Source organism: Halictus rubicundus, chromosome 3, assembly GCF_050948215.1.
Source record: "Halictus rubicundus isolate RS-2024b chromosome 3, iyHalRubi1_principal, whole genome shotgun sequence".
NCBI classification, from domain to species: domain Eukaryota; kingdom Metazoa; phylum Arthropoda; class Insecta; order Hymenoptera; family Halictidae; genus Halictus; species Halictus rubicundus.
This window is the reverse complement of record NC_135151.1, coordinates 15,761,451-15,784,475: the sequence shown is the minus strand read 5'-3', so window position 1 is coordinate 15,784,475 and position 23,025 is coordinate 15,761,451. Positions and strand designations below refer to the sequence as shown.

Sequence of the window (23,025 nt, the reverse complement as noted above, 5' to 3'; positions counted from 1 at the left end):
AAGTTTCGAAGTCTCCGAAGTTTCGAAGTCTCCGAAGTTTCGAAGTCATCGAAGTCTCCGAAGTTACGAAGTCATCAAAGTCTCCGAAGTCTCCAAAGTTACGAAGTCTCCGAAGTTTCGAAGTCTTCGAAGTTTCAAAGTCGATCGGCAAGGTCCATGGTAAAAACCTTTATCTACGTTGATTAGACAAGATCGGTATTCGACATCTACGATCGCGATCGAATTCGATGTCACTGCACGGATCGTTCCTGTAAAGTATAAATATAAATATAAAGTATAAATAAATGACTCCCACTCATACTCGGACGCTTTTCACAATTGCATAACTTCGTTAATATTAGACCTTACGACTTGGATCTTTTTTTAAGAAGTCAGCACAATTGGTTTGCTACATAAAGTGAACAAATTTTTTTACAAAAATTGCAATTACTTGAAATTGCAGAGAAAATGCGAAATGTTCTATTTTACAACTTTTTTATGTGGACTTGCATTGAGGAAAGTACGATTTGTAGATCTGTATTTTCTGAGAATTTCATCAAAATCGGTCAACGTTGTAATGAGCTACAGATGTTTCAAAATGATCACGTAAGCGCGAAATTCCCTGACAAGGCCAAAATTCTGCAACTTCCACCTTTGCACTCGCCGCTATTTTCATTCTGAAACTAAATTTTTCTTCCATCTTAAAATATTTTAATTTTATTCATACGAAACTGATCCGAGTTCCACATATAATATTTAAATGTTTAGTAATCTATTAAATACAAATTTTGTAATGTAACAAATAGTTTTTAATATTCTTTGTAATTTCTTTGAAATAATGTCACAACAATTTCTAGTGTCGCTTCAGAGTCACCACTCGAGTGCAAAGGGTTAAGTTTTCATCGTTAAACGTTTGTAGCTCATTATAACGTTGACCGATTTAGATGAAATATTCAGAATATGTATAATTGATACAGACGTACAAAACGTACTCTTTACATTTTTAATATAAACCCGCATAAAAAAGTTGCAAAATACAACTGTTAGTAATTTCTCTGCAATTTCGACCAACTGTAGTTTTTAATGAAACATTTCTTTCGCGTTATGTAGCGAACCAATTGTTTCAACTTCTCAAAAAAATTCTAGTAGTATAGTCCAATATTGACAAATTTATGTGATTTTTAAGAGCGTCCGAATATTAGCGGGAGTCGCTGTAAATACAGGTAATCGGCGAGCCGAGCTAGTCTTCGTAATTAAAATAAGGTAGGTATCTACTGTATACACCTGCGTACACTTCTTGTATGTACATGTCTCTCCAACGATACCTCGAACAAGGCCAGGTAATCGAAAGACTAAAATATTTTTGCAATTGTAATTACCGATTGACAAGTGTCCGGCGATAAGATTAGAAACGGTGAATGGAATATCTCGAAGAAAACACGATTGATGGCGCGGGGTCTCGTGATCCAAGGTCAACCTTGTTGTCGATCTAAAAAATCGAGATGAATCGCAGCGTCGCGTTTGCATCCGACTTGACGGAGATCTGGAACTCCTGTGGTCCTGGGGTTCCCGGGTCCTTGGAGGTTTCGAACTCGGGACCACGGTGACGATTTCTTTCGATCTTCTGGATCTGGACCGACAAGATTCTAAACACGCTTGAGTTTCTATGAAAGCACCGCTGCAGAGATCGTTGCTTTCCCCTCCCTTCTCGTCGCTCTTCAGATAAGAATTCAAAAGCTCTTGGCGTGCCTGTAAATATATTCTTTTGGTAAGGCAGCGAGTAACGCGAAAGCGAAAATAGGACATCCATGGTCGAAAACGTCGAGCCATATCATATGCTTATTTCTTCTGGAAGTGATAAGCGATAACGTATGTATATTTACCCTGTGCAAATATGTATACAACATACGCACACGCTACACGCGTTTCATACGCTATCGAAAGCTATCGGCGGCAACAGCTTTCTCCTACGCCCTGCAACCTACGCTTACGAATTTAATTTCTCGGACCGTTGCGTACCGTGTGCGCGAATACGTGCATTGTTGTAATATTGTTTGTAAGACAAGAGGAAAAACAAATTTCCGGAAAAAGACGTTTTCGTCCTCTTCGTCGTCGACCGGAAACGCCATCGCGCGGTCGAGAAACGAACGAGCACGTCGGAGCGAACCGCGAGCGCGCCACCAGACACCAAACGTTCCAAGTATTTACAAAAGTACGTATATGTGGTCGGTCGGGCGCAGTTTCGAGGTTATGTGGTTCCTATTGACGAAACGCGCAGTGTACTCGAATCTCCTACCGTTTTCGCGATACGATATTTTCTCGTGCCACCGCCGCGAGAAATGATTTCGTAAGCTGTATTTGCCGTAAGAATACTTTGATCGTTCTTCGAATACTTTTCTCGTTTCCTGTCGTAAACGACACGTATCATAACCTCAAAGGTTTACGCGCGGTCCGGTCGGTGTCGGTGTTATCGTTGTCGGTGTCGATGTCGGAGTCGGGGTAGGTGTCAGGGTGTTTCACGAGAACGCAAAATCCGTCGCGATCGTAAACGCGATTCGCTGAAATCGTGCGGGCAGTTTTTACGCGATAGTAATTTCCGACTCGAGAAGAAACCATCCGTTGAACGCGTTTCTTTCGTTCGAACGATCAACAGTTTGATCGGTACTCGCTCGGAGTCAGAGTGATCTCGGTGTTGTCGCGATCGATGCCACGTACCGATAATAAAAATCGAACGTGGAGATTTTTTCACGTTGGTTGCCGTCGCTCCGAAACGCGCGATCACATATCTAAATACGTATAGCAGGATACGCGATTTGGCGCGATCGAGTTCTTGGAAATCGATTTGGATATACAGTGACGAGCAAAAGTGTAAACACACTTCGCTAGTATTACATAAAACGTGATAATACAACCTATTTTTCAATTGAATGATAAAGATTAGGTACTAATACCAAAGTGAATAGTATAAACAAAACACAGCAGCTTATTTTCGTTAATATTAACAATATACGGAATATTTATCGAGAATAGGGATTGAAAACAATTTTTACACTTTTGCACTTTAATTGTGCTTGTCGAAATAAAGCTTTAAATTAAGATTTTGTCCATTTTGCTTTACTTTTTTATACTGCTTTCAGCCTGCATGGCATACTATCTATTAAATTTTTAATAATTTCTGGCTCAATGTTGTAAAATTCTTGTTAGTCCTTTCCCACAATTCATGAACACCTGAAGATGGATTGTCATATTTTGCTAGCCTTCTTTTCACAATCGACCACAAATTTTCTATTCGGTTCATATCTGGACTTTGTGCTGGCCATTTCGTCGCAGAAAACCTTTGATTTCCCTGTCCCTGTCTTGTTGAAATAATACTTCATCTTCAGCAAATTCAATAGAACTAACAACAGAAGGTAAATTATTTTGCAAAATATTTAAATAATGCTCTTTGCACATGATACCTTCTATCCGAACTAAGGGACCAACACCCTTATGAATAAAACAACTCTAACACATAATTGAGCCACCCCCGAACTCCATAGTTTGTTTTATGCTACTTGCTCGATTACTATTTTCAGATGAAGTCCAGTACGAAGACCTTCCATCAGATTCAAATCTATTAATTTTTGTTTCGTCAGACCATATAACTCTTTCCCAATCTTCTGTTGTCCACTCTTTGTATGTATGAGCTAATTTTTTTCATAGTTTAATATTTTTGTCTGAAAGAACTGGTGTGCATTTCTTTTCTTCCGCTTTTAACCCGATTTTCTTTATGGAGCGGCGGATGGTCCATTCACTTGCATTTACTCCAACGTCTTGAGCTGCGATTTTTGGAGTTTTATGACTTTCAGACCGAAGACGATGTGCAATTTCACGTGCAGCTCTGTCAGAAACAAGTTGCGGTCTACCGTTCCTTAAAGAAGTTGACACACTCATAAGTTTTCTTTATTCTTGCAAGCATCGTATGACTTATACCACATTTTAATGCAATTTGCCGTAGTGAAAAACCTTTATCGCACAATGAAATGGTACTGTTTCTTTTATCTGCACTAAGTGGTTTCATCTTGACTTAGGTGTGTCTTACTTACAGTTGGCTATCAGTGTGTGTTGACAATTTCATTTCCCTAGCATTTGTGTACTATTTTATCCATTTCCGATGGAACGTGCAAAACTGTAAACATTGCTTCAAATCCTTATTTTTGTAAAATATTATATATATTGTTAATATTACCTAATATAAACTGTTTTGTTTATCACATTCACCATATAATTATCATTACCTAAGCTTTACCATTCAATTGAAAAATAAGTTGTATTATCACGTTTTATGTAAAACTAGCAAAATTGTGTTTACACTTTTGCTCGCCACTGTATTTCGCATAAGGCCGGCGCGGCCTAGCGGGCGGTCGAAACGAGCCCAATCGAAAGAGGGAGGAATAATAAACGAGCACATAATCGGAATACAATGTGCCTCGTAGTAAATCCGTACACGCGCGTACCCGCAAGGTTGCGTTTCGTTCACGTTAAGACTTTAGACTGGCAATTTTAGAGGAGGCTGTTGGCTGAGAATAATGGATTTCGATCGGATCGATGTTCTGTCGCTTCGAAACGAAATCGGCGCGGAAGATCTCTACGTTGCGCAGTAAGCGACCGGTCGACGAAAATAACGTTCGAATCGAGGGTGACGTAGAGTTCGCGAAAGGTCAAACGAGTTGTGGTGGTCGCATAGGTTCTTTTTCGTTACAGTGATTCGCAGTCGGTCGCGCGAGTACGAAAAAAAATTCGACAAGGATGAGTCATGCCGATGCGATAACCGGAAGGCGTATTAAAAACGAATCGGCAGAAATTCGACGACGGAGAAAAAGAAGTTGGTCGGAAAAGATCTTCGGCGGAGGTGAAATGGTCAGAGCGAACAGCGACGAGACGATGCTCGGATCGGCCGTCGTCGGCGTTGCCATGGAAATGGAAGTAGAATCCGAGGAGGACGCGGAAACCGACGAGGAGGATACGCGGCGGCTAATACCGGATCGGTCGCAGATCGTTCACCAATGCGTTGGCAGCGATAGACAAAAACCTGCCGGTAGGACCGATCGAACCAGAGAAGTCGAAGACGAGACCGTTTGGTCTATTTCTATACAAATGTTTATACCCTTTCTGTTGGCCGGTTTCGGTATGGTAGTTGCCAGTTTGTTATTAGATATTGTACAGGTGCGTGAACACGTCGGACGCGATTCGACACGATGTCCGGAACTTTTATATTTTTGTTGCAGCACTGGCCGGTCTACAGAGACGTATCGGAGGTGTATATATTGGTGCCGGCGTTGCTCGGGTTAAAGGGGAACTTGGAAATGACGTTGGCCTCGAGACTCTCGACGCACGCGAACCTCGGCCACATGGATACGCGAAAGCAACAGTGGACGTTGATCGTCGGCAATCTGGCTTTGATACAGTGTCAAGCCATGGTGGTGGGCCTACTGGCGTCTTTGGCCGCCGTGGTGCTCGGTTGGATCCCCGATGCACGGTTCGACGTTCATCACGCGCTCCTCTTGTGCGCTAGCGCACTCGCCACGGCGTCCGTGGCCAGTTTTCTATTAGGTTTGGTCACGGTTACCGTGATATTGCTATCGAAACGGATGAAAATCAATCCGGACAACGTGGCGACACCGATCGCGGCTTCCCTCGGGGATTTGATCACTTTGGCGCTTCTGTCGGGGTTCGCGTCTCTTCTCTACGATGCTATAGGTGCGGCCGCACCGCGCCGCGATCGCGTGCGAAACACGAACGCTCGAGCGAACGTAACCGCGCGATACTGTTCGACCACCGACATCGACCGTGACGCCGAACGTTTCTTCCTTTTCAGAGTACGCGCCGTGGATAGCGCCGACCTGTATAGCGTTTCATATCGTCGCCACCCCCGTTTGGGGATACATCGCAGCGAGAAATCCGTTCACCAAGGAAATATTGGATTACGGCTGGACACCCGTGATATGCTCCATGTTGATCAGCAGGTTCTTCTTATTATATTTCGTACTTCTCCCCGAGGACGATCGATTAAAAATCTCCGATTGGTTTTGAATTGATTTCAGCGTGGGCGGCTTGACGCTAGATTACACGATATCGAGTTACAAGGGTATAGCGGTATTCCAATTAATAATAAACGGTGTCGGCGGTAATTTAGTCGCGGTTCAAGCTAGCAGGATATCGACTTCGCTGCACAAAGATCCACGACCTGGCACGGTCGAGGAGAGAACCGCGGTTCGTTTCAATCCGTTCTACGCATACTTTTCGAAAGGTACGTGCATCGCGACACATCGAAAAGCGTACGATTGACGATGAGAAACTGTGCGAGCTTACACGGGCATTGCCTCGAACGATCCGCAGGTGGACACGCGAGAACCGCCAGAGTACTACTGGCGATGGTGATACCCGGTCACCTAATATTCGCATACACCATCAGTTACCTTCAAGTTGGCCATACTTCGTTTACTGCCATATTTATCGTGGTGTATCTGACCGCCGCACTGTTGCAGGTACGTCTCGTCACACAGACACAACGATACGAAACGATACGGTTTGATGTACCCCTCCGAGGCTATTCGAACCTCTCCATAACTCGTATTAACTGGATAACCACCTTTCGTTCGCGTTTTCGTTTGATCGTCAGGTGATTTTGTTATTGTACGTCGCTCAAGTGATGGTCGTTTGGCTGTGGACACGGGGGATCGATCCGGACAATTCTGCGATACCATACCTGACGGCTATAGGCGATCTGATAGGCACGGCGCTGCTAGGAATCGCGTTTCACATACTCTACGCCATCGGCGACGGAGACTCCGACGTGGGAGACTGATCCGATTCGGTGCACCGGACGCCGGATCCCAGGGGTTCCGTTCGAGCCGAACCGTTCTCCCGTTTTTCGTCGAAGCGCGACCTTGACGTCGAGACACCGTCGTTGTTGCGGTGTTCAAACCGGGACTAGGGAGGAAAAAAAGATTTTTCTTTCGCGACTCGGCGAAGTTTCCTTCGACCCGAGACCACGCTGGAAACGTACGCGTGTGTACGCGGGAGAAAAATCTGGCGTAGAATAATAGCGTGTAATGCAGCGTTACACGAACGGGTAACAAGTACTTTTTGAAGATTGTGTACTCACTTACCGGCACGAATAAATTTGATTGAAGCGCCACCCGTCGTATTTTTATTCGAAAAGAACGAATGATTTGGCACCAACGAGCATTTCACCTCGTGACAAAACCGACGAAAGACGCGGCGCAACCAGCGAAACAAAGAGGCCGTGTATTAGCGCGAAAAGGATCGCGATTATCGCGCGGCGGAGTATCAGTCGGAGCGAAACCACTTTAAAACACAAATGAACGCGTGTGTCTCGGTGCCTCGCGAGCCTGGTACTCGGGGATCGTAATCGTTGCTCCTCGTTTCGCACGGGACAACGTGTTCCGATCGACCTTTCGATCCGAAAAATATTCCGCGGTCTGGTTTAAGTCGGGTGTTGTCTTGAAAAAAAGAAAAAAAGAAAAGGTGGTGTCCGTGTCGCGACGAGCGAGGTAAGGCGGACACCGTCGAAGAAAAGTTGAACAGGAGAACCAGCTATCCAGCGCGATACTTAACCCTCGACTATACGAAGCTGGCTGCTGAAACGAGTTAACCACGGTGTTTGGGCCGTACGAACCGCTACGCTGGTGCTGGTGCTGGTGGTGGTGGTGGTGATGGTGGTGGTGGCGTCTTTATTTCGTACGATATCGTACGGTCGAGTTACGAGTAGGGCGTAAAGGTTTGTAAGCGTAATCGCGTAAGCGAGGCGAGTCTCCGCGTGTGCGTTCAACGTATATATATCGCGACGCGTGCACGTGTACATACACGCCGCCGACTCGACTCAACGACTCGTACACGTACAGCGGTACGAACGAAATGACCAAGTTGTGGTCGAGAGAGGCGCATCAGCTCGTCTCCGTCAATGAAATAGTTGGATCTGTCAGTGCCAACTATCGCCTCGCTCTCGGCGGAGCGTTTTAAGTTTGATCTATCGCGTTGCGTTGCGTTGCGTTGCGCTGCGTTTGCTTCGGTTTGCTCCTGTTTGATCCTCTCCGCGATCCTTCGATAGATATTTTTTTCACCAGTCGGCGCGCACCCCGGATCATTGTCGTGGACGGTTTCGGGGCGAGAAAAGAATCGGATCGAACTCGAGATCAATCCGCGGTCCGGCCGCCGTTAGGCCTAGCTCGCGATCGGTCCTCTTCGTTCCGCTTTGGATTCGTCACGAGATCAAGTGGAATAAGCGACGGTCGGAGATGCGTTGCGCCGTTGCTCCTCGTCCAAGCGTTCACTTGCGATCGGAATCGAAATGAAAGAAAGAGTGCGGGCGCGGGTGCGGGTTCGGGTTCGGGTATCGTCTAACCGGGGTCATAGCCGTCGGGCGCGAATCGGCGCAACGCGCGACGCCTTCGCGAGAATCGGCAGCTTTTCGAATTCGAGTTCCTCTCGTCGGGTGTTTTCCAGCATACGCCGCGTTCACCACGCGATTCGACTTTCCGGGAGCATCCTGAAACCACGGTAGAACGTTCATGCGACATCGACGTGTTTATCCGACGCGATTTTCGGCCGCTGCCGCGACAACGATTATGGAGCGCGGCCCACGGGGATAGCATGAGGACAGGGGTACGGAACTGCTCTTCCATTTTCACGAGGAACGAGAGGGATGTGTTCGAGAACGTGCTTCGCGGGTCACGGGAACCAAGTATCAAAACGTATGTTAAGTTATTGCTCCTCATGGTCGAACTTAAACACGTGGAGTAATTTATCAATTTGTGAATATGTTACGGAAGTGCTTCGTACTCGCGCGCCACGAACGTTAAACGACAATGTTTGCAAATGCCGATACGCGGATACCGTTGAATACCTTTCGTTTTCGTTTGCGTTTTCGCTTTTTCATTTTCGTTTTCGATATTTCCTCCCGCGCGACTCGGCTCGAAAAGCGACGCGCGTTCCGTGAAAACGGAATTCCACGGATTCGTTACGGTTTCTCAAAATCTTGTCCGATCGTGGTCGCGAACGCAAAGGTCGAGGCAATCGATGCGCTGTATGAAACGAACCTATTCCGAGCGAGTCCTTGGAAGATGTGCGGTTCGATATCGTGGTCGTCGCGAAACATGAAAATTCGTGGCGAGGATGAAACGCTTCGGCGTCGCGGATCGTGAATCGCAACGCGCCACGGTTCAAACTCAATGTCAAAGCGACACGCTCGAGTCCCGAACCAATCGTAAAAGTGTTTACGTAATTGGTCTTTCAGGAAGTAGATAAAGACCCGCGTTTCATCCGATAAAAGGATGGACGACGACCACGACCACGACCACGACGTAAAGACCGAACGCTCGGATCACGATTTTTCGTTCGAAATCGAAACGATCCGAAACGGTTTGGCGAGTCGTCGTCGCAAAGGACAAACGCGAACACGCGTGCGCTCGCGTCGTCGTCGGTCTTCAAATATTGTTCTTTGCGAAACAAGAACGAGAAAGTTTTGCCAAACGCAAGACGCGATTTCGCAACGTTCTCTCCGGAGGCAAACGTTCCGAGAAATTGTTGCACAAACGCGATCGTGCACCCACGTGTAACCGATTCTGCGGAGAGTCGGGAGCCGCGGACGGTTTACAGACGCTCGTCGTAATCTACGCGATACGGAACCGATCGTTGTTTCTCGCGACGTAATCGACCGAGCCGATCGACCCGAAAAAGATTAGATTCGGGTAAGACGGAATATTTTCGGCATGGTAAATTGTTCGGACGACTGTCGAGTGTCGAGGATAGATAGGGAAAGGTGGGAAGAAATCGTCGGAAAGGCAGGGGTAGCGGACCAACGAATGGGGAACAGAGGGAAAGAAACGGGTTCGGGCTGAGCGAACGAGCATGCGGAAAGGCGGGCGCAGAGGCTACGCCAGGCGACGATCGATAGATTCGCGCTTGCTCCGTTTCACGTGCGTTCCCGGTAAACGTCCCGAGCGAGTTTTAAGGAGACAGGCGTGATGCACGATAGAGATCAGTCGCGATGTAACCATAGCGTGAAACGGCCTCGCACGGGCCCACCAGCCTTACACCGTCAAATGCGTGACGACGGTTGATTTTCTGTTTCGCCAGAATCGACACGATATTGAGAACAACACCGGGAACAAGAATCCTCGAGTCTATGAGTTCCGTCGAGCTTCTACGTACTGTCCAAGATCAGTTTATCGAACAGCAGCAGGTATGCGTTTCGTTTCGTTTTCTTATAGTTTCGCTCTGGATCGATCCGTTTCGCGTAGCCTTCTTCTTTTCTCTTCAACGGATCACGCTTAAACGTTACGTAAACGACACAGGGACGTTCGCGTCGCGTTCGAATCGAAAATTATTTGCTAGACGAAACGTTGAAGCAACGATCTCTCGGACTCGGACGGTTAGTCGTCTCGACGAACAGGCGGGACTCGCGCGAGAAGCGACGAGGCGACTGCCGAAAACTCGTAAGCGAAATCGAATGTTCAATCGAAAATTCAAAAGACGACTCGCCGGATCGTCGAACCGCGGTTTCAACGATAACCAGGGATTTCTCTCGATTATCGATCGAACCGAAAAACAATATTGATACCGCGTGACCGCAAGGTGTTACTCGCGGAGAATCTGAACGTTTTCGAAGATTGTGCGTCGACGAACGTATTTGTAATGTCTCTGCCGTCACGCCGTTGCCGTTGCCACTGCCACTGCCACTGTCGTCGCCGTCGCCGTCGCCGATTTCAGAAATCACAGTGTTTGAAATTTCGGCGTGGCTTGCATAGCGGTTCCGAGCGAACCAAACTAGAGATAGCGTCCCCCGTCGATTACGTAATTTGCTCGATTCTTGTTCTGAAATACAACGACATCGCGAACAAACGAACATTTAGACGAGCCTTATCATTCTCAAAGGAGAATGGCTATATATCCGCGACAGCGAGGCGCACGAGGTCCTCAGTAGAAGATGATAGAGGATCAGGTGCATCAACATCCGGTACGACTGCCGCCCGACAAACACGCCCATGTCGATGTCACAGGAGTCAAATTTGAGAAGTACGTTCAATTCACGATTACTATTTTATGACCACGGTCTTTTGCCGGTGATATCTCGAAAAATCGTACTGTAAAAAAGAAAGAAACGGTTCTACTAGAAAACGAAAACGCCTCGCGACTCGCGATAACGAATTGCACGTATCGTCTGTCGTTACTTCAGATTGCCGAGCTGACGAGCCATCCGATTTTCTGTTGACAGTGACCAATGCAAAGAGCCTCTACTTTCCGAAAAGCAAAGTTCCCACAGGGTAACGCCGGCGGACATTCGTTTGCGCCCGATCACGAAATCATCCCACGGAAACACGGTAATGGGCACGAGCTCGGCCACGGACGCGTCCATGACCATGGTGACGGGTATCGGTATCGGTTCCGGTCCCGGTCCCGGTCCCGATCCCGGGCCCGTATCCGGCATGGGAACCGGGACGCTCGCAGGAACAGAAATGGGTATGGGCATGGGAATGGGTATGGGAATGGGGATGGGTCTGGGAATGGGAATGGGTATGGGAATGGGTATGGGTTTGGGCTTCGGGATGGGGATGGACACGAACGCGTGCATGGCCAGCAACGTTGGAGGGAACGTCGCCACCGTGACCGGGAATTCAACGGATGTCGCAACTGCCACCGTTACCGATAAACTGATGGAGCAAGACAGCGTCGAAGTGCCCATCTTCGACGAGGGAACCATCGACGGCGGTCGTCTTCCCGACGTTGTCGCCGAGAGCAAAATTTACGGTGTCATCGAGGATGAACCTCTCGAATCGTACCTGGCAATTACCATTCAAGTTTTTATACCGTTTCTTATCGCCGGCCTTGGCATGGTGGGAGCTGGACTGGTATTGGATATGGTGCATGTACGATCTCTCATTTCTTTCTCATCTACTCGCGACATGGCTGTTTCGTTTACGTATTCAGGATTCGAGATCGAACAAATGATAACGTTCTGTTTTTCTCTTCTTCTTTTTTTCTGGTGATTGATCCGACAGCACTGGGTCGTGTTCGCAAAAGTGAAGGAGCTGATCATTCTGGTTCCGGCATTGTTGGGCTTGAAAGGGAATTTAGAAATGACCCTCGCGTCGCGTCTCTCGACTCAAGCGAATCTCGGGCATATGGACACGCCGAAACAACAATGGTACATGATCGTCGGGAATCTTGTTTTAATTCAGGTGAGTCGAATCAGTGCACTCTTTGCCCGTTATCTCTTCCTTTTCCTCGTCTTTTGCTTCCGTAAATACTCTAAACGGATTGCAAACATTTCATCATGCACGAGTTTCCTTGTATCTCTCCCACACCGGGCCCCTCTCCCTCTCCTTCCTCCCCCGTTCGTCTTCTACCATTTGCTGTTCGACGTCTGCTCTGAATTTCGAGTTCGAAACACGCATCCCATTACACGTCAGTCGATCGAAATCTTTCAAATCCGAAATCGGCCGGTGCGCGCGATAGCGCGACTCGCGAACGCCTTATCGTTGGCGCCGCGACATTATTTGATCGCGCCTCGCAACGCGTCGACGGTAAACGACCTTCGTGAATGAACGCCGTACATTTATCGCTGGATGTAACCCGCGATCGATCGGCAAACAGCCGCGAAATCTAGACGGTGTCGAAACGGCGGAAAACTGTTTCTATGTAACCGGTATTAACGGACGATAGTCCGCTTTTCCTCCCGGTTTTTCCTTGTTTGCACGACCGATCCGCGTATCGTGCGTCGCTCGGTGAATCATTCCGACCGTCTTTCCTCTCAAAAGAATACCCCCCGGTGTAGATCGCAACGACAAGTAGCGGATATCGATGATCGACTCGCCCCCGAGATTTACACGCATCGTAAAAGTTTCATCTGTCTCTCGTATCGCTTTCTTCTCTTTCGTTTCGTTGAATGTTGTCCTGATGCTTCGTCGACGTGGTAGTTGTTATTGCTGTTGACAAGTTTGCATAAAATAGAAACAGTAATAGAGCAAAATAGTAAAGAGAGTGGGTTCGTGTTGGCAGTGCCAGGCGATAGTGGTTGGATTTCTGGGCTCCGTGGTGGCGATTGTAATGGGATGGATTCGAAACGGTACCATTTCGTTGGATCACGCTTACCTGTTGTGCGCAAGCAGCCTGGTTACCGCGTCCTTGGCGTCGTTCGTTCTCGGATTGATAACGGCAGGGGTGATCGTGTTCTCGCGACACTGTCACATCAACCCGGACAACGTCGCGACCCCGATAGCCGCGAGCCTCGGCGACATCACCTCCCTGGCTCTGCTCTCTTGGATCTCGACGATCCTGTACGAGGCGATCAACAAGCAAGATTGGCTGGCGCCGTTAGTGATCGCTTGCTACGTCCTCGTCACCCCGCTCTGGGTATGGATCGCCAAGAAAAACAAATACACCAACGACGTCCTTTACTCCGGCTGGACCCCCGTCATGATCGCCATGCTGATCAGCAGGTGAGTTACGATCACGATGCTAGCCTATTATTGGATAGGCGGAGAAATCGAGGAGCCAACCGATTACGATCACGTTGCCATTCGATTGCACAGTTGCGGCGGTCTGATTCTGGAGTTCATGGTGTCGCGGTTCGAGAACTTGACCGTTTTCCAACCGGTGATCAACGGGGTCGGCGGCAATCTCGTAGCTGTCCAAGCGAGCAGAATATCCACCGCTCTCCACAAACAGGCGGAGCTGGGAACGCTTCTGATTCCACCGGGTCACACGCATCCCGTCATCTTTATTACGCCGATCGCGAATTTTTTCGGCAAAGGTAAGCGACACGACATGTCATTTAAACGACTCCGTGGTTCGTCATCCATTGAGAACTTTAACCCTTTTTCTCTGTACAGGCATGCACGCGAGAACCACCAGAGTTTTAATGGCGATGGTCATACCGGGTCACATAATTTTCATTTACCTAATCAATTACATGAAGGACGGCAACACCTCGCTGACGCCTCTTTTCGTCTTCGTTTATTTATGCGCCGCGATGCTGCAAGTCGCCGCGCTCCTCTACATTGCCTACATAATGATACACTGGATGTGGAAGCGAAAAATCGATCCGGACAACTCGGCGATCCCATACTTGACAGCCATGGGAGATCTCTTGGGCATCAGTTTGCTCGCGATCGCTTTTCAGTTTCTTTATCTCGTGGGAGATCAAAATTCCGATCTGACGATTGATCCGTGATTCCTCCTGCCGGACTGTACGTTGGACGAGGATCGAGATCTGCATCTGTATCGGGACTCCGGCATCGACATCGGCACCGGCGCCGGCACACCACGAAGAATCCCTTGTATCCTTCCTCGGATCGATTATATTTCCACTGTTGTCTTGCATTCACGGTTGCTTCTTCCTTCGTGACAAGTTGCAACGATAAACAAGAAATATGAAACGTATACGCGAAAATTGTGAACATTCGGGAGAACGGTTGTGCAAGCAGGTTTACAAAAAGTCTACCTTTCCGTCAAATGCTGATTCGAATCGACGGTTTCCACGTTTACTCGATTCGAGCCGATTAGTCCTGGTCCAGAGGAACCGATTGTTTCGCTTGTAACGCGCGACTCTTCTTCTCTAGCAAACCTAGTCATGAAAGCAAAAAGCAAAAAGCAAAATACACGCGAAACGTGGATGCGGTCAGGTCAGAGTATCGTTTGGTCGTGCGTGAGACTGGTATCGGCGTGTTATCCGTTGGTCGATACCAAAGGGTAGGTCGTGTTCGCGAACGCTCGAGAACAACGAAACACGCCGTGATGAACCCTTCCGACGAATGCTCGACGTTGTTCGTTGATGTTCGTGCGAGACGCGACACGACACCAACGAAACAGAACTGCGAGTAGTTGGATACAGTAATTCTAATTCGTAAGATCGTAACGCGTACGTGTCTTCGAACAGTTGCCTTCGTATACGATGGGAATTAGATAAACGTTATCGTACAATTAGATGCTGTCTAATGTCCGGACAACATATTTTTTTATGCTTTAAAGGATTCGTAAATTGATGCGGCTCTCCTTGCAGTATTCTCTTCGCGCTAGCGGGTAGCTGCGTACACCTTCTTCGTCGTTCCGACCGAACACCGGAGCAGTGTCACCGGTGCAAGCTGAAAGCGTAAACGTCGTTCGATCGTCCGCGAGCATACGCTTTTCCGGTTCGGCGTTTTCTCCGCATCTTTCCGCGTCTTCCAACGTCGCTACAAACAAACACTGTAAGTCACATTTGCGGACAATCGTACCGTTCGTTTGTTAGTTCGTTTGTCTGTTTGTTTTTTCTGTTTGTTCGTTTGTCTGTTTGTTTGTTTATTTTCCTAGTGTACCGTCGTGATATTCGAATTAAACGAATTCCTGTCTTGCGACTGTAAAACTTAGCATGCTTTTCGATTATGCTTATTCGATATACGTAATTGTAGACCGGATCGGCGACAAAAAGAAAGCGTTATTATGGCCGCGTATCCGTACGCGGTACGAATTTCGATAGTCCGATCATCGATCCTTGTACGGGCGACAGAGACCCCATCGCGATTTACGTTTCCTCCTTTTCTTCTTCTACTTGCGTTTCTTCCTATTCTTCTTCTTCTTCTCCGTCGTCGTCGTAGAACATTCTCGCGCGATTGTTTCTATTTGCAACGAGAGTCGCAATCACTCAACTATCGGTAATCGCAAATAAAAGTTTCTCGTAGAATGATTGCAAGAGTACATGTACTACGACACAGCGCGAGCTTGCCCTCTTGTATAAAAGCTATACCAAGGATTAGGCTCTAAATACATCCTGACAATAATGTTCGATTCAAACGGTCGGATAAATACTATTTTGTATGTCGCATGACTCGTCGACGTGTAACGTTGAACGCTCTGTTTCACGGGTGGGCGCAAAGGTCGAAGAAGATCGGAGAATTTCACGCGTTGCTCGAACAGCGATATCTTCGTGATTGTTCCGAGATTCGTAAGAGACGCGTGTAGACGTGCCAAAGACAGTTATACGAGTACACATCGTTTTCCTTCGAATCACAGTAACGTCCCGTTAGTCACTCTCGATTCGCGTGGGCTTCGTTGTACCCTTGCAACGAGAACAGTTGAAGTCCAACTATTCGATCCGACATGCTCGAATGTCTCTCCCGTCTCTCGAGGAGAGCCAGTGGCGAAACGTGACTGCATTTCCAAAATCTCGAAACGAGCAAGAAGAGAGAGAGAGAGAGAGGGGGGGGGGACACGCGTCGAAGGGGAAAACGGAAATCGAGAGTGTCGAGAGAGACAGGTACGATAAAGATAGCCGGCATACGACGACGACCTTGCGGAGAGCAGAAGAAGGACGAGCAGAAAGAGCAGGAAGAGAAGATCCAAGCGGGCTGTCACTGTTGTCACTGATGTCAGCGAACGGGCGCTACGAATCGCTACGCGTAACGTGGAGGGTTTGCTTCGATCGCGTCGTCGCGGGCGGGTTGCGTTCGAACGTGATCACAAGTTTGATCGAACGAAACAAACTAACGGCCGTTAAACAGTTGTCAACGATAAAGCGAGGATTGTGATTCGCGTCGGCGATGCGGCGCGATGCGATTCAACCTGTTGGACGCACATTCGAGAGAGAAACATCGATGTAGTTTTCTATAATAAAATTGCACGAAAAGAAGAAAAAAAAAGAAAGAGAGAGAACAGTTTTCTCGCTTCGCTTCCCGTTCCCGTTCCCGTTGGCTCGCGCTTGCCCCTGTTCCGGCACGGTGTGGAACGCATTAAAAAATATACTTGGTAGCGTACAAAATACTCGTATCCGTTTATTGGGAGACGTTTAATCTCCAAAAATAAATGTACACTCGGTACAATTTTCGAGACACTCAAAGAAAACACACGCAACGCTGGTACCTCTGTACGCTGTTCCGTTTCTGCCCGAACGGCCCGAGAGAATCCAAGGCGCTAGGCGATAACGAAATATTATAAAAGTAGGAATTCGTGATCGCTATCGATACCACCAACTGCTCGCGGACAAACAATGGCCGCGTACCATCGTAGAACTCGAAGCTGCGAATTTCAACCGTAGCACGATTCGATTCGAATCACCGACCAGGTTCATTATACGTATCAACGAACACTACCGACTACCGGCTACAACTTGCGAATTAAAAAACGCTAATTCACGCGCGAGTCATAGAAACTGTAGTAGATACATTAGCTGCTTTCGTCATCGGCCGATCAACCGAATTATCGGTACGTCGGTGAAACTCGATTTCGACGAAATCCTTCGAATTCGGTTGACATCGTGTTGGTGAAGCCGATGTGTCGGTGATTGAAATGTCTCGTTCGTCTAGATACAGTTCGCAACTGAACGGCGGCTCAACGATCTCGACGGTAGCAGCTGATGATGTTACGTCGAATCGATACGCGCGTTATCGCGCGATTTATACGTGAAAAACTATAATACAATACGTACGATGAATCGGCAGTCCCGAAAGGAGGTGACCGAGTCTGAAGCGCGAATGGGTCAATGTGGCTGCCAAGGTATCGCGGAAACGTAAAAATCTAAGCTGTACAGGACGAGTCAGTCCGGCGGATTACTCTTGCATGTTCGTTCACTGTAACTTTGCTATTTCCTTTGCCTTCCAGAGGATCAGCTCCATACAGGAAACGGCATCCTCTTTGCTGTCGTGTCCGCCAACTGTAACATCGTGAAAACACAACTATAAACTCGAAACGATCTATTCCTCGTTGCTCCGTACATTGTTACCAGATAACCGGATAGTTAACAATAATAAAACAAACAATACCACCAACCGTCATTCTGAATAATTTTTCTGAGATACTCGGAACAGAGATTCTTGAGAGCTCTCTTTTGCGGATATCCGTTCTTGTGCGGGAACATCACGCTCGTATCGACCACCGTGTCGTGCAACAGTCGTAGAGCTTTGAAATCGCTCTCGAGGCTATGACCCACCAGTATCGTCTTCTCCGAGAACATGGTAAGCAACGTTGCTTGAACATCCAGTAACGTCGCTGTCACGTCCTTCATGCTTTCTTCCGTAATTCCGGAAAACCTGTGACACGCGTTTCACCGATCTTATTCGTTTGTTCGCGCGTTATCGTATCGAACGGCGAGAAAAGGGAACAGGAAACGTCCAACTGCGGATCCTTACCTCGTGTTGTAATCGATTATCGGATTCTGTGGTTTAACCAGCGTCTCGTACACTACGTTGCAATCTTCGTCTATGACCGTTACTCTGGTCAGTTCCAAGCCTTGCGTCGTGTAGCTCATTTCGCAGTCGAGCGAGTAAATTCCTTGTTCTTCGACGGATATGTCTTTAATGGAAGAAACGGTAAACGAAAAAATAATATACGCGGATTTCCCTTATATCGTAAACGTACCTTTCGGCAGAGTTTTCACGTATCCACGAAGATTCTCGTAATCCACGTACTCCCAGACGTGTGTTTTAGCGTCGCAACAACCGGTCGCAGAACCGTATTGCTGACAACAGCTGTACTTCCCCTCACCCCTGACCGTGAACTTTTTACCCCAGTGGTATATACAATTTTGCGGTCTCAATTGGAATCCTTGTTTGTCTATCGCGTATGCCTGACCGCATCGACTGCAAATTCTTTCATTAGGCACTTTGGACAAGGCATTCTGATTCCGTGAGTTGATTACGTAGATTTTTGCACGTCCCTGCAACCGAACCCAATCGTCACATATCCACCGGACATGGCCTCCCAACTTATCTACAGTCGTCTCTATTTGTTTGCCTGTCGCCGAGAGATTTTTCAAATTTGCGCGAGCACAAGAGGAATAGGAAGAGAAAGCGGAAGAAGAAGAAATAGAAAAATTTACCTTTTGACCGTCCGGATGCGGTCGAGGAAATCCATTATCGCGGAGCTGTTGTTCGCTCAGTATCCATTTCTTCAGCATACCGTAGAGTACGCTTCCCCGGAATTCCATGACGGAGCGTTTTGTCTTAAGAACGCTCCAGGATCCCTTGGTCTTACCGGCCAGCATCGCTTCGTGCGACACCATACTGCTACCGGGTATTGTCGCACCCATGCTGTTCTCCGAGGACAAACTTTGGTCGACTTCTTTTCGTAATCTATGCGTGGCGAGCATGCAGGAATTTTTGTAGACGGCCAACGCTTTGCATCGTTCGTGGCAAGCGAATTCTTCTTTGACCGCTCGTTGCGCGGCATCCTCCGCATTCGTGTAAATTTGCACGCATACGTCGTGCATCGTATTCACGTAATACTGGCGAACGTTCAACGGGAACTTTTGCGTGGTCACTTGCAACGGTTCGGGTCGTATCAACTGGGGAACCTAGAGAAAAAGATATGCTTTGCATCTTCGTCTGTTCCTTACTCTACGATATCGATGTGCAATTTACAATTTACAGTATCAATAAAACTGATTCCGAATCGCTTGCTTACCGCTTGTGGAACATGCGCAACGCGTACTCCACTCTTCGCTGTTTGCGCGGCGGTCTTCGAGCCTTCCGCTGTCTTCGTGTTCGTCGACTTTCCTACGTTCTCCGTCATCTTTCTTTTCTCTATCGCTAGAGATTTTGCGTACGGCACATGGGCGATTCTGACGCGAGCTGTCAACAATGTTTTTTGCTAGATTCGGTATCGATAGAAATTACAAGATTATACGGGAGTATACGTAAAGGAGATGCTACTTTCAAACAAAGTCGAAGTAGCTTCCCGAATGTCGCGATACTACTAAGAAAATACTATACTAGAGTCATCGACAAGCGATATGTGTCATTATACACGGATCCGTGTTCTCAGTCGCTTGTCAATGAAAATGTTGTCGGTGATTATCCTACTAATGCTTTCGAAACGCTACAACCTTCGACGATCTCCAATCGACAACCGACGAATCGAAATCCTCTCGCGAATACCGCACCTGCCGCTTCAACGTGGTTACGCCGTTGCGCGTCCTTTGAAACGGAGGACGCGTTACTGGCCATCGAAGCTGCCTTTTCCGCTACGGTGTCTCTCACCGATCGCCATCTCTCGTACATTTTTAGCTGTGGATTCATCGCTTTCTTTGTCTGTCGATCATCGTTTATCGGTCTAGAGACACACGTGGCCGCCGAAGGATGCGCTACCCTTTTCCTGCCCAATTCTTCGTGTTGCTCTTTTTCCTGTTTCGACGGCGCCTCTTTCGGCGATACCATAGACTTTGATTGTTCCGATATTTGGTATTCCTGGAAACAAAGGAAACGTTAGTAAACTGTTACGACGCGAATATCGAAGGGATTAATGGAGGAACCTTGACGCGATCGTATAACCAGCATTCCAAAAATATGTCAACATTCATAATCAATTTACAGATCTATTTAAGATAATGGAAACGAATAAAGGGCAACTGCCAATAACCAGTTCCTCTCCCCCAATTAATTTCCATCTTCGATTAAAGTTTTCGCAGGTTCGTTCAATTAATTAGTCACGCGTACTTGAAATATCTTTAAGCATTCCTCTTGTACGTCGTGATCCGAGTCGGATCCGCTTAAAATTACGTCATCTATATCGTTACCGACGATACCGTCGAAACGGTCATCGTTTTCTTCATCTAGATTCGATCGAATGCCATCGAAAGGACTCGAGAGCCTCTCGATCGATCTTCCGTCTTCGTTATTTTCCGCGAGAGCAGCAGATAACTCTTCTTCGAATATCCTGTTGTCATCCTCGGCACCTTTACCGCTAAAATTCGAACGTTTACCGCCGTCGCGTCTTTTCTTGACGCGTTCGCGTTCTTCCTTCTTCGATGGTTCGGAAGAATCACGATCGCGATCACTTCGATGTTTTTCCGAATCGCGAGAATCTCTTCTGCTGCTTTTGCTTTTACGTCTGTTTTCGCTTCTGTCTCTGTTTCTGTCTTTGTTTTTGTTCTTGTCCTTGTCTCTGTCTCTGTCTCTATCTCTGTCTTTGTAGCGGTGTTTCTCTTGACTCTTCTCCCGGTACCTATCCTTGTCGCGACTCTTACTCTTCGAATCTCTGCTTTCGTCTTTGCTCGTACTGCGAGACGTGGAATGCGATTTCTCGGATGAGACGTGTCTTTTGTCTTTGGACCGTTTACGAGAGTTATCTTGATTCTTTTCCTCTTTACTCCTGTCCTCCCTCTTGCACTTGTATTCCTTTACATTTTTTTCACTCGCTTTGCTCGCATTTGTCACTAAACTTTTCCTCTTCTCGCACTGTGAACTTTTCAAAACATCTTTAGCCAGAGTAGCACTTCGGGTCGTCGAAACCTTCTGGTCTTTAGAATCTTTCTTATCGCGATTTTCCTTATTCACGTATTCAACGTTGGCGGTTGTTTTTGCGAAAGCTGCTCGCGCTGTATGTTGCTCGTGGTTCGAATAACCGATTCCGCTGCCATCATCGTACAATTCGATTTGTGGACGATCCGACGTTTCATCGTTCTCCATGTTTTCGCCATTGATTTTATTCGAATCCAGTTCAATTTCATTCTCGTTCTCGTTCTCGTTCCCATGGGCATCCGCTTCGTCGCCATCGACGTTGTTGCCGTCGTCTTCTTCATCGTCGTCCGAAAATTTCGGTTCCAAGTCGGAATAAAATCTCTGAGATTGGGCGTTCGCTTCGAAATCGGAAGAAGGACGTGTCGTGCCCGTCGACGCACGATTTCCTCTATCGAATCCTGGTGTGAAATCATATATTACCGAATCTTTTAAACCCTCGATGCTTTTCAGTGGTGCTTTGATCTTCTTTGGAACATACTCTTCCCGTCTCTTTTTGCTCCTTGGATAGTACGCTTCGCCGAGTTTGATCGTGTAGTCATTTGAATTTCCATCGTCCAATGAATTCAACAAAACTGGATCAACCTTGCACGTGGGCACATAACTTTGCGAAGTGTCTCGAGCGTTAACGTTAACTATCGTGGTCGGCTTATATTTAGCTTCGGCAGTTTGTGTGTCCGTCAATTCGCCACCTAGCCAACTTTTTGCTCCTTCGGGGGAACATTTACGTTTCACAGCTACTCTACTTTCCCTGGTTGGCATATACGATATTATCGGTATATGACGCTTCTTGAGTTCTGCGATCGGTGTAGGATTATAAACACATGGAACCGGCTTATTGATCGCCGGCGGAACATCCGGTCCTTTCTCGGCCAAATTTGCGGCCACGATTTCCAATTTACCAGCATTTCCAGACGTCAAGGAGGGTTTTAGCCCCTCGACAACCCTTGAAACAACATTCTGACAAGAAAATTGGTCCGTGTTCGCGACATCTTGATCGGCGAGAACTTTCTTGACAGCTTCGGTGACCAATTGTTGCAACACATCGGAATCAGACTGCACCGTCGTAGGTTTTGGTTCCTGAATTTGGTTCGAATGACTTTCCAACGTCACTGCTGTCTCTGCTACAACCGCAGCATCTTCTGAAACGCGTACTTGATAAATCACAATGATACACGTATAGACAAACTAGCAGTTTAATACAAAACTCCGAGTCGTCTTTTCGTTATCCCCTCCATAAACCGATACGTCTTTGTGACAATAACAAATTCCAATAGCGAAACGACTTACCTCGTTTCGAATGCTTGAAGTGACAGTAGGGTCTATCGCAAGATCCGTTTTCGTAAAACGGACAATTGATAGCCTTAAAGTAACCAGTCGAAGGCAACATAATTATTTCATCTTACTTCGGTCTTTCAAACGGTGAACCCTCGAACAGAATGCATCGCGTTAAATCGTCCGAGAACATCGACCTTTAGGACAAGTTGAAACCAAGTTAGAAAATTGCCTATAAATCAAGCATTATCTGTTTTTATACGAACACAAAGACTTTACGGCCATTATCCGTAAAAGGTTTGTGAAAAGATTTTACGAAACGCGTCCGAGACACGAAACTCAGGGCAAATAGAGTTCCGGAAACAAAGGTTATGTACACGCAGTTCGTACATTTCCCTATTTGCCATTTGTTCGTAAGTATCTTCCCCTGTCTCTCTTCTCTATCCCCATCTTTTTCTCTCCAGTCGTCCACCCTCCTCGTGAATCTGAATCTTCTACTCAA

General features: G+C 47.1%; 3 protein-coding genes across 22 annotated transcripts; 2 read left to right on the top strand and 1 right to left on the bottom strand.

Moving 5' to 3' along the window:
* Positions 1–139: 139 nt before the first annotated feature.
* On the bottom strand, positions 140–23,025 carry LOC143352778 (uncharacterized). 6 transcript variants are annotated; one of them, XR_013082002.1, is made up of 10 exons: positions 22,539–23,025; positions 20,448–22,390; positions 19,895–20,198; positions 19,417–19,583; positions 18,833–19,306; positions 18,373–18,670; positions 18,144–18,306; positions 17,785–18,044; positions 17,444–17,668; positions 140–248 (listed from the first exon to the last, which is right to left on the bottom strand). XR_013082002.1 is itself a non-coding variant. In XM_076785601.1 (10 exons), the coding sequence occupies exons 2-10, from the start codon at positions 22,636–22,638 to the stop codon at positions 17,583–17,585; spliced, it is 3,795 nt and encodes a 1,264-aa protein (XP_076641716.1). In that variant the 5' UTR covers positions 22,639–22,720; positions 22,790–23,025; the 3' UTR covers positions 15,304–17,582. The 6 variants fall into 6 exon arrangements, 4 of the variants coding, with proteins under 4 accessions (XP_076641716.1, XP_076641717.1, XP_076641718.1 ...); XR_013082001.1 differs by lacking the exon at positions 140–248 and adding an exon at positions 15,304–16,929; XM_076785601.1 differs by lacking the exon at positions 140–248 and having other exon boundaries at positions 15,304–17,668; positions 22,539–22,720; positions 22,790–23,025.
* Positions 1,895–7,159, top strand: LOC143352780 (solute carrier family 41 member 1-like). 8 transcript variants are annotated; one of them, XM_076785622.1, is made up of 7 exons: positions 1,895–2,191; positions 4,723–5,184; positions 5,247–5,718; positions 5,837–5,984; positions 6,063–6,268; positions 6,358–6,506; positions 6,641–7,159. In XM_076785622.1, exons 2-7 carry the CDS (start codon positions 4,768–4,770, stop codon positions 6,824–6,826), a joined length of 1,578 nt encoding a protein of 525 aa, XP_076641737.1. In that variant the 5' UTR covers positions 1,895–2,191; positions 4,723–4,767; the 3' UTR covers positions 6,827–7,159. The 8 variants fall into 8 exon arrangements, with proteins under 8 accessions (XP_076641737.1, XP_076641736.1, XP_076641735.1 ...); XM_076785621.1 differs by lacking the exon at positions 1,895–2,191 and adding an exon at positions 2,192–2,326; XM_076785620.1 differs by lacking the exon at positions 1,895–2,191 and adding an exon at positions 2,198–2,333.
* On the top strand, positions 7,275–16,633 carry LOC143352779 (solute carrier family 41 member 1). Of its 8 annotated transcripts, none has more exons than XM_076785609.1 (8): positions 7,275–7,762; positions 10,120–10,225; positions 10,918–11,058; positions 11,258–11,909; positions 12,042–12,221; positions 13,042–13,481; positions 13,575–13,795; positions 13,875–16,630. In XM_076785609.1, the coding sequence occupies exons 3-8, from the start codon at positions 10,970–10,972 to the stop codon at positions 14,213–14,215; spliced, it is 1,923 nt and encodes a 640-aa protein (XP_076641724.1). In that variant the 5' UTR covers positions 7,275–7,762; positions 10,120–10,225; positions 10,918–10,969; the 3' UTR covers positions 14,216–16,630. The 8 variants fall into 8 exon arrangements, with proteins under 8 accessions (XP_076641724.1, XP_076641728.1, XP_076641721.1 ...); XM_076785610.1 differs by lacking the exon at positions 7,275–7,762 and adding an exon at positions 8,701–8,735; XM_076785613.1 differs by lacking the exon at positions 10,918–11,058.

What these genes read in the sequence shown, in the direction of transcription:
- LOC143352778 (XM_076785601.1), bottom strand. Translation starts at nt 22,638, where the DNA reads ATGTTGCCTTCGACTGGTTACTTTAAGGCTATCAATTGTCCGTTTTAC. An exon ending in CTTCAAGCATTCGAAACGAG is followed by an intron (nt 22,391 to 22,538) that starts GTAAGTCGTTTC and finishes TACGCGTTTCAG; the next exon opens with AAGATGCTGCGGTTGTAGCA. An exon ending in CGTGAAAACTCTGCCGAAAG is followed by an intron (nt 18,307 to 18,372) that starts GTACGTTTACGA and finishes CTTCCATTAAAG; the next exon opens with ACATATCCGTCGAAGAACAA.
- LOC143352780 (XM_076785622.1), top strand. Translation starts at nt 4,768, where the DNA reads ATGAGTCATGCCGATGCGATAACCGGAAGGCGTATTAAAAACGAATCG. An exon ending in TGTTATTAGATATTGTACAG is followed by an intron (nt 5,185 to 5,246) that starts GTGCGTGAACAC and finishes TTTTTGTTGCAG; the next exon opens with CACTGGCCGGTCTACAGAGA. An exon ending in TGCTCCATGTTGATCAGCAG is followed by an intron (nt 5,985 to 6,062) that starts GTTCTTCTTATT and finishes AATTGATTTCAG; the next exon opens with CGTGGGCGGCTTGACGCTAG.
- LOC143352779 (XM_076785606.1), top strand. Translation starts at nt 7,900, where the DNA reads ATGACCAAGTTGTGGTCGAGAGAGGCGCATCAGCTCGTCTCCGTCAAT. An exon ending in TCAATGAAATAGTTGGATCT is followed by an intron (nt 7,963 to 8,487) that starts GTCAGTGCCAAC and finishes GGTGTTTTCCAG; the next exon opens with CATACGCCGCGTTCACCACG. An exon ending in GGAATCTTGTTTTAATTCAG is followed by an intron (nt 12,222 to 13,041) that starts GTGAGTCGAATC and finishes TCGTGTTGGCAG; the next exon opens with TGCCAGGCGATAGTGGTTGG.